This window comes from Oncorhynchus nerka, linkage group LG23 (genome assembly GCF_034236695.1).
Source record: "Oncorhynchus nerka isolate Pitt River linkage group LG23, Oner_Uvic_2.0, whole genome shotgun sequence".
Lineage (NCBI taxonomy): Eukaryota > Metazoa > Chordata > Actinopteri > Salmoniformes > Salmonidae > Oncorhynchus > Oncorhynchus nerka.
In genome coordinates, this window is record NC_088418.1 from 28,768,546 (window position 1) to 28,784,802 (window position 16,257).

Genomic DNA, 16,257 nt, shown 5'->3' on the forward strand with positions numbered 1-16,257 from the left:
CATGTTTTCCCACTAAGGGGGCGAGTCAGCTTTGATATAAACTTGTGCACAATGGAATTGGAAGTACAAAATGCCAAACATCACCAGGGTGTTGGTATTCAGACTAATTCAAATCAAATCAAATTTTATTTGTCACATACACATGGTTAGGAGATGTTAATGCCAGTGTAGCGAAATGCTTGTGCTTCTAGTTCCGACAATGCAGTAATAACCAACAAGTAATCTAACTAACAATTCCAAAACTACTGTCTTATACACAGTGTAAGGGGATAAAGAATATGTACATAAGGATATATGAATGAGTGATGGTACAGAGCAGCATAGGCAAGATACAGTAGATGGTATCGAGTACAGTATATACATATGAGATGAGTATGTAAACAAAGTGGCATAGTTAAAGTGGCTAGTGATACATGTATTACATAAGGATGCAGTCGATGATATAGAGTACAGTATATACGTATGCATATGAGATGAATAATGTAGGGTAAGTAACATTATATAAGGTAGCATTGTTTAAAGTGGCTAGTGATATATTTACATCATTTCCCATCAATTCCCATTATTAAAGTGGCTGGAGTTGAGTCAGTGTCAGTGTGTTGGCAGCAGCCACTCAATGTTAGTGGTGGCTGTTTAACAGTCTGATGGCCTTGAGATAGAAGCTGTTTTTCAGTCTCTCAGTCCCAGCTTTGATGCGCCTGTACTGACCTCGCCTTCTGGATGATAGCGGGGTGAACAGGCCGTGGTTCGGGTGGTTGATGTCCTTGATGATCTTTATGGCCTTCCTGTAACATCGGGTGGTGTAGGTGTCCTGGAGGGCAGGTAGTTTGCCCCCGGTGATGCGTTGTGCAGACCTCACTACCCTCTGGAGAGCCTTACGGTTGAGGGCGGAGCAGTTGCCGTACCAGGCGGTGATACAGCCCGCCAGGATGCTCTCGATTGTGCATCTGTAGAAGTTTGTGAGTGCTTTTGGTGACAAGCCAAATTTCTTCAGCCTCCTGAGGTTGAAGAGGCGCTGCTGCGCCTTCTTCACGATGCTGTCTGTGTGAGTGAACCAATTCAGTTTGTCTGTGATGTGTATGCCGAGGAACTTAAAACTTGCTACCCTCTCATGTGTGCAAAGCTCATAGAGCCTTACCCAGGAAGACTCTGTAATCGCTGCCAAAGGTGATTCTAACATGCATTGACTCAGGGGGTTGAATACTTACCAAGAAGTTCTATTTCTTATATATATTTTTTTACAAACGTTAGCATTTTTCTTTCACTTTGACATTAGTGTGTTTTGTGTAGATCATTGACAAAAAATGACAAATCCATTTGAATCCCCCTTTGTAACATAACAAAATGTGGAAAAAGTCAAGGGGTGTGAATACATTCTGAAGAAACTGTATAGGTAGGTAGGTGTTTCATACGCAGTGTTGCAGTGTTGCTCATGAGAAAATGTGTGATAAGTCTTGTGGCATCTAGCAGCATGTGGAGAGGAGCCGGTAACAGTTTATTTGGATAATCCCATACTGATGGCAAATGGACGTTCAACTAAGCCAGTGGACAGAATTTGTCGAAATGACGTCATTTCAACCAATTTTGCCTGCTGTGAACTATCAACAAATTGTTCAAACAATATTCACTAACCCTAACCTAGCCCTTAACCTAAACTTAACCCTATACCTAAACATGACCCTAACTTCAACCCTAAGCCTAGCCCTAAACCAAACCTCAGCGAATTGTTGCATGTCAACAGACTTGAAGTTAAAACTTTTGCTGATAGTTGGAACATGTAGACCATCTATAGAGGACTAACTAACTAACTAAATAAAGTGGGACCGAAGAGCAAAACAATTATACCATTCAATAGTCCCTTGGCCGTAATAATAAAACAAAGAATATACAGTCACCGGGCAGGCAGAGTAATAGACGAGGGACTTACGCAGTTGCTCAATGGAGCCAACTTGGAATCAGGCGCTAAGTGAATAGTTCTACGACTCGTTTGTGCCGGTAAGATTACATGACTGGTCCTAGTCAATAAAAAAAAATACATTTTTGATTAACTCAATAAAACAAACTGCATATGATCTCACACTCATATTATGAACTACATCCATACCACTGAAACACAGAATTATATTGGCTCACTCATCAGAGACATTTCAGACAGACATCCAATAACAGTACACTGTTGTGTCACGTAAGGCTCATGTAAACATTCAGTTGACAATTATTCCCTTGTAAACCAACCGATACCCATCCCAGTACGCAAATATATCTTGGAGATGACACTAACAGCTGAAGAGACAAAATCCAGAAATATAATATTTTGGATCATTTGTGTGACATCCCGGTTGAAACGGGTACTTACCATGTCAATTCATTTATACTTACTTTAATTAAGACATTTCTTAATTAAATGGTCAATGATTACCAGTAGACCTGTTAGACACAGTGATGCAGCCAGCTCCGAGGGGCCTTGAGACGGGGGTGCCTCTGGCAGTTACACGGTAAACTGCTTGAACATGAACTGGAGGGATATACAGTGTCTTCAGAATGTATTCACACCCCTTGACTTTTTCCACATTTTGTTATGTTACAAAGGGGGATTCAAATGGATTTGTCATTTTTTGTCAATGATCTACACAAAACACTAATGTCAAAGTGAAAGAAAAACGCTAACATTTGTAAAAAAATAAATATAAGAAATAGAACTTCTTGGTAAGTATTCAACCCCCTGAGTCAATGCATGTTAGAATCACCTTTGGCAGCGATTACAGCTGTGAGTCTTCCTGGATAAGGCTCTAAGAGCTTTGCACACATGAATTGTGCAACATTTTCCCATTATTCTTCACAAAAATCTTCAAGTTCTGTCAAATTGGTTGTTGATGACTGCTGGAAAACAATTTTCAGGTCTTGCCATAGACTTTAAAGCAGATTTAAGTCAAAACTGTAATCCGGCCACTCAGAAACATTCAGTGCCTTCTTGGTAAGCAACTCCAGTGTAGATTTGGTTATTGTCCTGCTGAAAGGTGAATTAATCCCCCAGTGCCTGGTGGGAAGCAGACTGAACTAGGTTTTCCTCTAGGATTAGGCTGGTGCATAGCTTCATTCCGTTTCATTTTCATCCTGAAAAACTCTCCAGTCCTTCATGATTACAAGGATACCCATAACATGATGCAGCCACCACTATGTTTGAACATTTGGAGTGGTACTCAGTAATGTGTTGTATTGGATTTGCCCCAAACATAACACTTTGTATTCATGACAACAAGTGAATTGCTTTGCCACTATTTTTTCAGTATTACTTTTGTGCCTTGTTGCAAAAAGGATGCATGTCTTGGAATACTTGTATTCTGTAAAGGCTTTCTTCTCTTCACTCTGTCAATTAAGTTAGTATTGTGGAGTAACTACAATGTTGTTGATCCATCCTCAGTTTTGCCCTATCACAGCCATTAAACTCTAACTGTTTTAAAGTCACCATTGGCCTTATGGTGAAATCCCGGAGTGGTTAGGAAGGACACCTGTATCTTTGTAGTGACTGGGGGTATTGATGCACCATCCAAAGTGGAATTAAAATCTTCATCATGCACAAAAGGATATTCAATGTCCGCTTTATATTTTATTACCCATCTACCAATAGGTGCCCTTCTTTGCAAGGTATTGGAAAAACTCCCTGGTCTTCGTGGTTGAATCTGTGTTTGAAATTCACTGCTCGACTGAGGGACCTTACAGATAATTGTATGTGTGGGTACAGAGATGTTGTAGTCATCCCAAAAAATCCTGTTAAACTATTATTACACAGTCCATGCAACATATTTGATGACTTTTGACACATTTTTACTCCTGAACGTATTTAGGCTTGCCATAATGAAGAAGTTACTTATTGACTGAAGACATTTCAGCTTTTCATTTGTAAAAATAAATAAATTGAAAAACATAATTCCACTTTGGCATACTGGAGTAGGCACAGGTGAATCTGGGTGATTTCCCCCCCAAAATAAGGTGATTCCAAAATGTCAAAATAAGGCATGATCCGAGTATGAAATGTTTTTATGGCAATAAAGGCATTTAGGCATTCCTTCAAAACAATTAGATGTGGGTAATGTTCAGTCAAAAACATGCCCAATTCCTATGGGATATGTATGGATACTAATTATCAAACATTTTATATTTTGTGAGATTGTGAATTGTTTGTAGGTATAAAATAGAATTCTGTCCAGTGGTCAAATATAGATCAATTCTAGAAATGGCCTTACAAAAATAGAAAACGAGACCCCCTATTACGATCAATAAACTTGACTTTAATTATTATACCTAAACCATCAGCTACTTGTAATCACTTCATAGTAGTGCTATGTGGAAGCGTCAACTAAATTGGCGACACTTCCAACGCATAAAATTACTCGCCAAATCGGTGAAAAATACAATAGGAAGACCATGGTGAATTCCCTCAAGTGCTTTTTGTTATACAATCGACTCTCGCAGGCTGTCTATTGACTCACGGCTACACAAATAGGGGGTGACCTCTACGGGGACCACCAAGAGGTTTGGCCCAGCAGGCTTCGGCCAGGTAGGTTCCAGCCCAGTGGGCTCCGACCCCGATGGTTGTGTTTGCTCGGGGAGGTCCAATGGTGGGTCAGACGCCACAGGGGCTGAGTGTAACACCACCTCACTGGTGACCTCAACGGGGACCACCAAGAGGAGTGGTCTGCCAGGCTCTGGCCTGGTGGTCTGGGTTTGCTTGGGGAGTTCCGATGGCCGATTTGACACCAGAGGGACCGATATGGGTTGCGCATGCAACCCAGCCAATTCCATCTCTGCGGCAAGGTCCAGGTCGCTCCCATAGAGCACGTTCATCTTTCGCACCAGAAGTCCCTCCGTCTCCGGGGGCTCCTCGTTCTCCTCCCGCCTTATCTGCCTCTTGGAGCGGCGCATGAAGGAGGCATGCAGGATGGAGCGCTTGAGAAGGTGCTTGCGGTAAGCACGCTGGATGATCACGGCTGCTGCCTCCTCCTCCTTGCGCCGCAGCGTGGTGGTGATGGGCTCGTAGGAGTCAGTCGTGGGGTTGTTCATGTTGAACTTGGTCTCGATGCTCACCTTCATGGCCGTCATCTCCACCCCTTCGCCCAGCACCTCCTGGGTGACAGCCAGCAGGATGTCCAGGCAGTGAATCTTATCGCCCGTGACCAGGGGCAGGTCCATCGAGATCAGCTTGATCCGGTTGGGCTTGGCGATACGCAGGGGTTCCTGCAGGGTGTCACAAAACTCTGACAGCTTGGCGTATTCGATGAACTGCGTGCCCTCAAGGTCGAACTTCTCCCAGGTCTCGTCGAACATCACAAAGTCATCCTCGCACAGCAGGTCCCCGCTCTCCTCTTGGGCCGTGTTGAAGTTCTCCAGGATGATGGCGATGTACATGTTGACCACCACCAGGAAGGACATGATGATGTAACTGCAAAAGAACATGATACCCATGCCTGGGTTGCCGCAGTTGCCCCGAACATCCGAGCCCGGGTTCTCAATGTCTGGGTCGCAGTCTGGAGGACCGCTGTTTAGAATTGGCAGCAGAAGACCATCCCAACCCGCAGAGGTGGTGATCTCAAACAGGCAGATAATACTGCTGCCGAACGTCTGGAAATTGAAGATGTCGTCGATGCCCGCCTGTTTTTTGACGTAGGCAAAGTTGGACATGCCGAATATGGAGAAGATGAACATGATGAGGAAGAGCAGGAGGCCGATGTTGAACAGGGCAGGGAGTGACATCATCAACGCAAATAACAGCGTCCGAATGCCCTTGGCACCTTTGATGAGACGCAGGACCCTGCCTATCCTAGCCAGCCTGATGACCCTAAACAAGGTGGGTGACACAAAGTACTTCTCTATGATGTCCGACAGCATTATACCTGAAGGGAAATTAGATAAACAATGGTTAATGACCAATCACACCTCTCCATCTACTGTCGAAATAACTCATCTTCAATGCTTTTCAGTGTGGCATTTTTCAATTGGAGTTTGGTTTACTTTCTGAATCAACTTGATTTTAAATGGAATTGACCCCAACCCTGTTGTCTATGACTTATCCTATGTACAGTATACAATAAGGTATACAGTGTAAAGAATATTGAGGTACATACCCGCGACGGACAGGATGACCACGACAAAATCAAAAATATTCCATCCGATGGTGAAGAAGTAATGGCGAAGGGCAAACATCTTGAGCAGACACTCGCCGGTGAAAACGACGATGAAGGCCAGGTTGATCTTGTAAAGGACATTTTCCTTCTCCGCGCTTTGGTCGTCCGTCTCCACCATCATGGTGACCATGTTGAGGCAGATGAGGACCATGATGAAGATGTCAAAGAATTGCTGAGTGATGAAGTCAAACACAGCGCCTTGAATCATGTTCTGTAGGGGCCCGAGGGTCACATGAAAGAGAGAGTGAGGGAGACACAAACACAAATTTCATTAGGTGTGTTAAAGCCAATGTTGTGTAGAACAGGTTAAGGTGGGTCAACGATGATGTCATGGCAAAGTCACGCATTTTAATGTCACTGTGTATGTGGTATACTCAGAGCAGGACTTGCAGACTCTAGCCCCATAACATAATTGAATTATTACTTGTACATGAAATGTATCACACAATTACTGGTCAAAAGATTGACATTGAAATTCTACACATAAAAAATGCACTTTCAACACAAAAGATCATTGATCAAATGATGTAATCCCTATAATCAGCTATTTATTTATTGAAGGTGCTTATGTAGAGTAAATTTAGTCTTGGATTAGAAAGATGTAATGAATCTTAATACTAGAGAGTAGCATAAGAGTGTGGCTATAACCGAATACCATTTATGTGTTGCATACCGTAGGCCTTGGGATAGGCTTCACTGGCTTCTTCGAGCCAAGTTTCTTCATGGCTTCATGATATTTCTTCTGCTCCTCTGTCATAAAGATGTCGTCACCAAAGTGCAGGATCCAAAATCAAATCAACAATTATTCTGGGCATTTACATGTATACAGGTATATATCAAAATGAATTAAAACGGTATATATTCAATCTAGATTGTAGTCAATCTGCGATTGGTACATCAATTTTTGGACTTTTAAAATAGTTATAAATATACTTTGATTCTTGAAGAGTATCTGTACAGTATACAGTGCATTCAGAAAGTATTCAGACCCCTTGACTTTTCCACATTTTGTTACGTTACAGCCTTAATCTAAAATCCTCATCAAATAATACCCCATAATGACAAAGCGAAAACAGTTTGACATTTTAGCACATTTATTAAAAATAAAAAACAGAAATACCTTTTTTACATAAGTATTCAGACCCTTTGCAATGATTACTTGAAATTGAGCTCAGGTGCATCCTGTTTCCATTGATCATCCTTGAGATGTTTCTACAACTTGATTGGAGTCCACCTGTGGTAAATTCAATTGATTGGACATGACTTGGAAAGGCACACATCTGTCTATATAAGGTCCCACAGTTGACAGAGTCATCAGAGCAAAAACATAGCCATGAGGTCGGAGGAATTGTCTGTAAAGCTCCAAGACGGGATTGTGTCGAGGCACAGATCTGGGGAAGGGTACCAAAACATTTCTGCAGCATTTGAAGGTCACCAAGAACACAGTGGCCCCCCATCATTCTTAAATGGAAGAAGTTTGGAACCATCAAGACTCTTCCTAGAGCTGGCCGCCCTGCCAAACTGAGCAATCGGGGGAGAAGGACCGTGGTCAGGGAGGTGACCAAGAACCCGATGGTCACTCTGACAGAGCTACAGAATTCCTCTGTGGAGATGGGAGAACCTTCCAGATGGACAACCATCTCTGCAGTACTCCACCAATCAGGCCTTTATGGTAGAGTGGACAGATGAAAGCCACTCCTCAGTAAAAGGCACATGACAGCCCGCTTGGAGCTTGCCAAAAGGCACCTACAGACTCTCAAGACCATGAGAAACAAGATTCCCCTGTCTGATGAAACCAATATTGAACTCCTTGGCTTGAATGCCAAGGGTCACGTCTGGAGGAAAGCTGGCATCATCCCTACGGTGAAGCATGGCGGTGGCAGCATCATGCTGTGCCAATGTTTTTCAGCGGCAGGGACTGGGAGACTAGTCAGGATTGAGGGAAAGATGAATGGAGCAAAGTACAGAGAGATCCTTGATGAACACCTACTCCAGAGTGCTCAGGACCTCCGACTGGGGTGAAGGTTCACCTTCCAACAGGACAATGACCCTAAGCACACAGCCAAGGATGCAGGAGTGGTTTCGGGACACGTGTCTAAATGTCCATGAGTGGCCCAGCAAGAGCCCGAACTTGAACAAGATCAAACATCTCTGGAGAGAAAATAGCTGTGCAGCGACGTTCCCCATCCAACCTGACAGAGCTTGAGAAAATCTGCAGAGAAGAATGGGAGAAACTCCTCAAATACAGATGTGTCAAGCTTGTAGCATCATACCCAAGAAGACTTGAGGCTGTAATCACTGCCAAAGGTGCTTCAACAAAGTAGTGAGTAAAGGATCTGAATACTTATTTTTAATACATTTGCAAAAAAATCATGTTTTATTAATGTACACTAATTGTTTGAGTGTTAATTATTTCGGGACTAATAAATTATATTAGTTGAATTGAGTAAATGCATTCCTCGTTTTACAGAGCAATTATTTGATTAACTACACACTTATAATTTAGTAGGTCTATTGGTAGTTGTTATTTACACTATACACATAGCATATGCTTGGGTACCACATTGACATCTCTGATGTGCTTGCCTCAATAAATGAATGCTAGAACAAGCTATTTGTATCTAGTCTCTTAATAATTGCATAACGGCGCAAGTTAGACATGTTCATTATTGTCCTACTGAGAGGTGATGTAAGGCTCGCTACCTTGACTAGATTCCTCCAGAGACGTACACGGCCTGTTGCCTTTATTCACATAATATGAAGGTAGTTTACTATTATATTCAACATCATTTCTACATAATGGTTGGGTCATTTCCGAACCTTTACAAAATGGCGACTCATCCAGTTGTTGGGGATTTCTATATCCAACTATATATCTATCATCTATTAATCACTTTATTTACTAGTAAAAAAAAGAAAGAAAAAAAAGAGATGGGGCTTATCTTTTTCTTTTGCTGGTTGAAATTGTCAATAATGACACCAATGAAAAGATTGAGGGTGAAGAAGGAGCCGAAGATGATGAAGATGACAAAGTAGATGTACATGTAGAGGTTGATCTCATACGAGGGCTGCTCCTCCACCTAGGGGACCATAAATAGTTTCGCTCGTCAAACAAACAAAAAAAACGATTTACTTACAACAATTCAACTGCCACCAATGTGCCTGATAACACTTTGAAATGACTTTCCTGAATACGCATGAATAATATCTGACTAACTGTGTATAACTATACACTTTTTAATAAAAGCATTTTGAAGCGTTACAATTCACAAGCATTAATCACATTTATGATCATTTATAAAGCATGTATACACATTTTTCAATGGCTTACTCATTAATGCTATGACTTTTGTATTCTGTGGTAATTGCTCCCCAAACCAAACGTTTATATTACAGTATCTTATATTTCTATAAGTACCTACTTCTCGAGAGTCCACGGCAGCATACATGATGTCCATCCAGCCTTTAAATGTGGCCTGTAGAGAGATAGGGCACTTTTTTTCAGATACTTTTGAGTACACCAACACCCTCAGAGAAGGAAACAATATTAAATACTTTAGTAGACCAGGGGGTGACCAAGTCTCTTCCTTCAGAGCTACTGGGTATGCAGGCATTTGCTCCAAACCTGTTGTTACACACTTGATTGAGTTAATCGAGTTCCTGGTGAGCAGCTAATTAGTTGAATCAGGTGTGCTAGAGTAGGGTTGGAGCAAAAGCCAGGAGGAAGGGTAGCTCTCCGGGAGGAGGATTGGGCCACAGCTTGAGAGCCAGCGCACAGCACCCATGCATCGCAGAAACCCTGGCCCTCACCACTTGCAGCAGAGAGAGGTAGCCCAAGCCCACGTTGTCGTAGTTGACTTTGACGTTGACCCAGCGGGCTTCCTGGGTGGCGTGCTGCAGGGCAAGGCAGTCGCTCCTGTTGTTGACCTCGGTGATGGGGAACAGCTCCTCCGTGGTGGTGTTGATGCAGCGGTAGAACTTTCCGGCAAACAGGTTGACCCCCATGATGCTGAAGATGAGCCAGAAGATGAGGCACACCAGCAGCACGTTGAAGATGGAGGGGATGGCGCCGACAAGAGCGTTTACCACCACCTTCCTCCCATAGACAGGACACAGTGCAGTCAAAACCATTAAAGTCAACTCCTTTACAATAGTCAGCCATGACCACTGCAGTCACCGCCGCCCAACAGTAAGTCATGCTCAGTCAAGACAGCAGTAAGTCAAAATAGTCAGTCAAGACAGCTAACACCACCTTCACCACAATAGTCAGTCATGATGACCACTAACATCACCTCGGTCACAATAGTAATTTATGACCACTGCAGTCACCTTGGTCCCAATAGTAAGACATGCTCCCTGCAGTCAAAATAGTCAGTCACGACCACTAACGCCAGCTCTCTCACAGTAGTAAGTCATGAGAATAATACACTTGTCACAAGTAGTCACCTCCGTCACAATAGTCAGTGATGACCCCTAACACCACCTAACATCCTAACAGTCAGTCATGACCATTTACATCACCTCCATCGCAATAGTCATAGCTAACCACAGTCAACTTTGTCACAAGACGTCACTGTCAGAGAGGTGTCACTGTCAGTGTGTGTATGCGTTTAGGATTGTCTGTATCAGCATTTCTGTCGGTGTGTCTTTCTCTGTGTGGATATTTAAGTGTTGTACTAATAGGTTTGAAACAGTTACTCACCCTCATTCCCTCAAATCTTGACAGGGCTCGAAGTGGCCTTAGAGCCCTGAGTGTTCTAAGAGACTTGATTGGTCCAAGTTCAGAGTAGCCCATCCAGTTAGCTCCTAAAGTGACTAAGGAAACCTGAGGCAGGATTGTAACGTCATTGTAGTCACCCAACATCTCGTTATATGCTTGTACGAATGACCAAAATTGTACAAATTTACGGTCTTGTATTTTCTGCCAAGCAGGATAACACAAAAATCAATTACTTGCAGAGAATACAAGGTAACACAAATTTCAATGTCTTCCTTGATTTTCACGTACATGTATTATGGAGCTCGCCCACTACAGTGATAATAGTTGTAACATTGCTTAACCCACGTTTCATTCTGTGTAAATATCACTCCAAAAACAATTCAATGGAAACTCACATCCACAATTAGGAAGTCCAGCCAACACCAAGCGTTGGTGAAGTAGGTCTTGAAGCCGTACGCCACCCATTTTAAGAGCATCTCAATGATAAAGACGTAGGTGAAGACTTTGTCTGCATACTCCAGGATGATTTTGATAGTTCTTCTCCTCTCAATGTAAATATCCTCAAAAGCCTATCAGAAGTGAGCCAAAGAAAATGGATCTCAATATAACCAGTGGCCTTCCCAGAGAATGTTATAAACAAAGAAAAAACGATATATATATATATCTATATATGAAGTAACACTTTCTGAATATATTTATTCATCAGGTGAGCCAAGGTCATCAGGACAAAAGTCGAATAGCTCGGTAATGGAGTATCAACTGTAAATAGGTCAACGACCAGGGACTCCCTCACCAGAGCTCCACTGCTTAGGAGGATCATGAAGACTATGAAGGTCTCAAAGTAGTCGTGTTCCACGATGGTGAAACAGGTCCTGCGGAGGTTCCACCACTTCTTGCCTCTGCCCTGAGAGACGTCAAATGTCAGACACGGCCATCGTGCGATACAGCCTGGAGCGAGAGGGCGAGAGAGAGAGAGAGAGAGAGAGAGAAATGCCAACATGGTGTTTTTGTACACTTCATTTGGACTGTTTCACTTGCCTCCCGAGGTGCTGTCTGTGTAGCATAGCCTACAGTCTAGCCAGGTCCTGAGCGAGTTGGACAATCGCGCAAATAAAAGCTGTGACGAATCATGGCAATCACTTTACTGACATTATTAAGATGTGACTCCAAACTCACCTTACATGAAATAGAATATAGTAACTCTCTCTCTGTGAATGCTGATGTGCCAATTTGTGTGATATGGGACAAAGTTTACAGATATTTCCACAAGTATATTAGACATCAAACACTTGATATTAGCGTTGCATTTTTGTAATTTAGTAACAATACATTGTAAAGACCATGAAAATCAGGAAACCCATGCCAGATATATTTAAGCAGGGGACAGTATTTCCTGTGTACCATCAGTGAAGCAAGCTTCTGGTTCCTCTGGCTCTGGCTCCTCCTCTTCCTCCTCTTCCACAGGCTCTGGTTCAGGTACATAGTCCACCGTGCTGCACACCGAGGACTCGTCACCCACTGCACCCAACAACTATGGATGGGGAGGAGAGAGACTGAGTGGCGGAGACAAAATGTCAGCCACAACTTCAGGATAGGAGAGAGAGGAGAAATCTAAGTCATGTAGGATTGTGAACTCGGATTGAAGAGAACCACCAAGTGAGATTTGTCCTGATTCTTATACTTGTTTGCTTAAATATCCAGGTAACACTTTACATGGTATACTTAAAAGATTTATGAAGGGTTTATAAGTAGTTTATTAACTGATAATTATTAGTTCATAGATAAAGCACAGTATAATTATAGTCTTCAGTTTGCCATCATACTGTACCTTCAAGTGATCACCTTGTCCATTTTCTTCATCTGATGTAGAAGACCCACTGTAGTCATCATCGTTCTCAAAATCAGTCTCCCCCTGGGCAATGGGCACATTGAGGCTCATCTCGCCGTCTGCCTGAAGCCCGTCCACACAGTTGGTCATCGCGTCGGCCATCTTGGAATCCTGGCACGTGTCTAAGTGGTTTAGTGCAAAGGTCTCCTTTTCGGGGTTTCCTTCGATCCCCTCACCCCCTTCCTTGTCCCCGGTGGCCTTTTTGCCCAGTAGCTGCAGGACCATGTGGCGGACAGAGGCTTTCACCCAGTCGATGCCCCAGTTGATCCTGCCGATGGCGATCTGGAGGTTGTTCATCTCACCGTCATCATCACTGGACAGGTTGTCTCCACTGAATGAGCTGAGCAGCAAGGCCAGGAAGAGGTTCAGCACCTACAGGGAGGTAGAGGTGGCAGTTCTCTTTGAAAGTTAGAGAGAAGGTGTCTAACAGGGCAGTGTGGGGAATCTGATCCTACTTTACTCCCAGCTACTCCAAGCCTTGTGCGTTTAAGGGAGGTGTCCTGGGAGAATTAAAAGACAGCCAAAAGACACATCTATTACATTCTGCTTCATGGCTTAGTGACTTACTGCGTGCTTACAGGCAGCTGAGCCAAAAATGGAGGAAAACTAAACTTCCGTGGGACCTATCATCCTTCCACTCACTCCTCTCTACCTTCTCTTCCTCTGTATGCACTGCTAAAGGCACTTTCTATCACTCTAAATTTCAGGCTTCTGCCTCTAACCCTAAGAAACCATTTTCTACCTTCTCCTCCCTCCTTAATCTTCCATCCCCCTCCCTGCTCCCTCTCTGCGGATGACTTTGTCAACCACTTTGAAAAGAAGGTTGACAACGTCTACTCATTAAATCAGCCTACTGAGTCCACTGGTCCCACTCACATAGAACTACCCAATGCCTTGACCTCTTTCTCCCCTCTCTCTTCAGATAGAATCCTGCAACTAATAAAATCACTTTTTATAGCTACTGTTTACAGGCCTCCTGGGCCATATACAGCGTTCCTCATTGAGTTCTCTGAATTCCTATCGGACCTTGTAGTCATAGCAGATAATATTCTAATCTTTGGTGACTTTAATATTCACATGGAAAAGTCCACAGACCCACTCCAAAAGGCTTTCGGAGCCATCATCGACTCAGTGGGTTTTGTCCAACATGTCTCTGGACCTACTCACTGTCACAGTCATACTCTGCCTAGTTTTTCCCATGGAATAAATGTTGTGGATCTTAATGTTTTTCCTCATAATCCTGGACTATCGGACCACCATTTTATTACGTTTGCAATTGCAACAAATAATCTGCTCAGACCCCAACCATGGAACATCAAAAGTCGTGCTATAAAGTCACAGACAACACAAAGATTCCTTGATGTCCTCCCAGACTACCTCTGTCTACCCAAGGATGTCAGAGGACAAAACTCAGTTAACCACCCAACTGAGGAACTCAATTTAACCTTGCGCAATACCCTAGATGCAGTTGCACCCCTAAAAACTAAAAACATTTGTCATGAGAAACTAGCTCCCTGGTATACAGAAAATACCCGAGTTCTGAAGCAAGCTTCCAGAAAATTGGAACGGAAATGGCGCCACACCAAACTGGAAGTCTTCCGACTAGCTTGGAAAGACAGTACCGTGCAGTATTGAAGAGCCCTTACTGCTGCTCGATCATCCTATTTTTCCAACTTAATTGAGGAAAATAAGAACAATCCGAAATTCCTTTTTGATACTGTCGCAAAGTTAACTAAAAAGCAGCATTCCCCAAGAGAGGATGGCTTTCACTTCAGCAGTAATAAATTCATGAACTTCTTTGAGGAAAAGATCATGATTATTAGAAAGCAAATTACGGACTCCTCTTTAAATCTGCATATTCCTTCAAAGCTCAGTTGTCCTGAGTCTGCACAACTACCAGGACCTAGGATCAAGAGAGACACTCAAGTGTTTTAGTACTATATCTCTTGACACAATGATGAAAATAATCATGGCCTCTAAACCTTCAAGCTGCATACAGCTTGACTCCAACTAAACTACTGAAAGAGCTGCTTCCTGTGCTTGGCCCTCCTATGTTGAACATAATAAATGGCTCTCTATTCACCGGATGTGTACCAAACTCACTAAAAGTGGCAGTATTAAAGCCTCTCTTGAAAAAGCCAAACCTTGACCCAGAAAATATTTAAAAAACTATCGGCCTATATTGAATCTTCCATTCCTCTCAAAATTTTCAGAAAAAAGGCTGTTGCGCAGCAACTCACTGCCTTCCTGAAGACAAACAATGTTTACGAAATGCTTCAGTCTGGTTTCAGACCCCTGAGCACTGAGACTGCACTTGTGAAGGTGGTAAATGACCTTTTAATGGCATCAGACCGAGGCTCTGCATCTGTCCTTTTGCTCCTAGACCTTAGTGCTGCTTTTGATACCATCGATCACCACTTTCTTTTGGAGAGATTGGAAACCCAAATTGGTCTACACGGACAAGTTCTGGCCTGGTTTAGATCTTATCTGTCGGAAAGATATTAGTTTGTCTCTGTGAATGGTTTGTCCTCTGACAAATCAACTGTAAATTTCGGTGTTCCTCAAGGTTCCGTTTTAGGACCACTATTGTTTTCACTATATATTTTACCTCTTGGGGATGTCATTCGAAAACATAATGTTAACTTTCACTGCTATGCGGATGATACACAGCTGTACATTTCAATGAAACATGGTGAAGACCCAAAATTGCCCTCGCTAGAAGTCTGTGTTTCAGACATAAGGAAGTGGATGGCTGCAAACTTTCTACTTTTAAACTCGGACAAAACAGAGATGCTTGTTCTAGGTCCCAAGAAACAAAGATATCTTCTGTTGAATCTGACAATTAATCTTAATGGTTGTACAGTCGTCTCAAATAAAACTGTGAAGGACCTCGGCGTTACTCTGGACCCTGATCTCTCTTTTGAAGAACATATCAAGACTGTTTCAAGGACAGCTTTTTTCCATCTACGTAACATTGCAAAAATCAGAAACTTTCTGTCCAAAAATTAATCCATGCTTTTGTTACTTCTAGGTTAGACTACTGCAATGCTCTACTTTCCGGCTACCCGGATAAAGCACTAAATAAACTTCAGTTAGTGCTAAATACGGCTGCTAGAATCCTGACTAGAACTAAACATTTTGATCATATTACTCCAGTACGAGCCACCCTACACTGACTTCCTGTCAAGGCAAGGGCTGATTTCAAGGTTTTACTTACAAAGCATTATATGGGCTTGCTCCTACCTATCTCTCTGATTTGGTCCTGCCGTACATACCTACACGTACGCTACGGTCACAAGACGCATGCCTCCTAATTGTCCCTAGAATTTCTAAGCAAACAGCTGGAGGCAGGTCTTTCTCCTATAGAGCTCCATTTTTATGGAATGGTCTGCCTACCCATGTGAGAGACGCAAACTCGGTCTCAACCTTTAAGTCTTTACTGAAGACTCATCTCTTCAGTGGGTCAT

General features: G+C 42.8%; 1 protein-coding gene across 1 annotated transcript in view; it reads right to left on the reverse strand.

Moving 5' to 3' along the window:
• Positions 1-4,022: 4,022 nt before the first annotated feature.
• scn4aa (sodium channel, voltage-gated, type IV, alpha, a) overlaps positions 4,023-16,257 on the reverse strand; it is a 38,645-nt gene continuing 26,410 nt past the window's right edge. The window contains exons 13-23 of the mRNA XM_029629611.2: positions 12,731-13,162; positions 12,304-12,433; positions 11,696-11,850; positions 11,298-11,471; positions 10,885-11,007; positions 9,993-10,274; positions 9,605-9,658; positions 9,125-9,262; positions 6,856-6,957; positions 6,123-6,393; positions 4,023-5,891 (exon numbers count right to left, since the gene is read on the reverse strand). Of these exons, the coding sequence (XP_029485471.2) occupies positions 4,453-5,891; positions 6,123-6,393; positions 6,856-6,957; positions 9,125-9,262; positions 9,605-9,658; positions 9,993-10,274; positions 10,885-11,007; positions 11,298-11,471; positions 11,696-11,850; positions 12,304-12,433; positions 12,731-13,162 (3,300 nt within the window). The 3' untranslated portion in view covers positions 4,023-4,452. The remainder of the gene's footprint in view (positions 5,892-6,122; positions 6,394-6,855; positions 6,958-9,124; positions 9,263-9,604; positions 9,659-9,992; positions 10,275-10,884; positions 11,008-11,297; positions 11,472-11,695; positions 11,851-12,303; positions 12,434-12,730; positions 13,163-16,257) is intronic.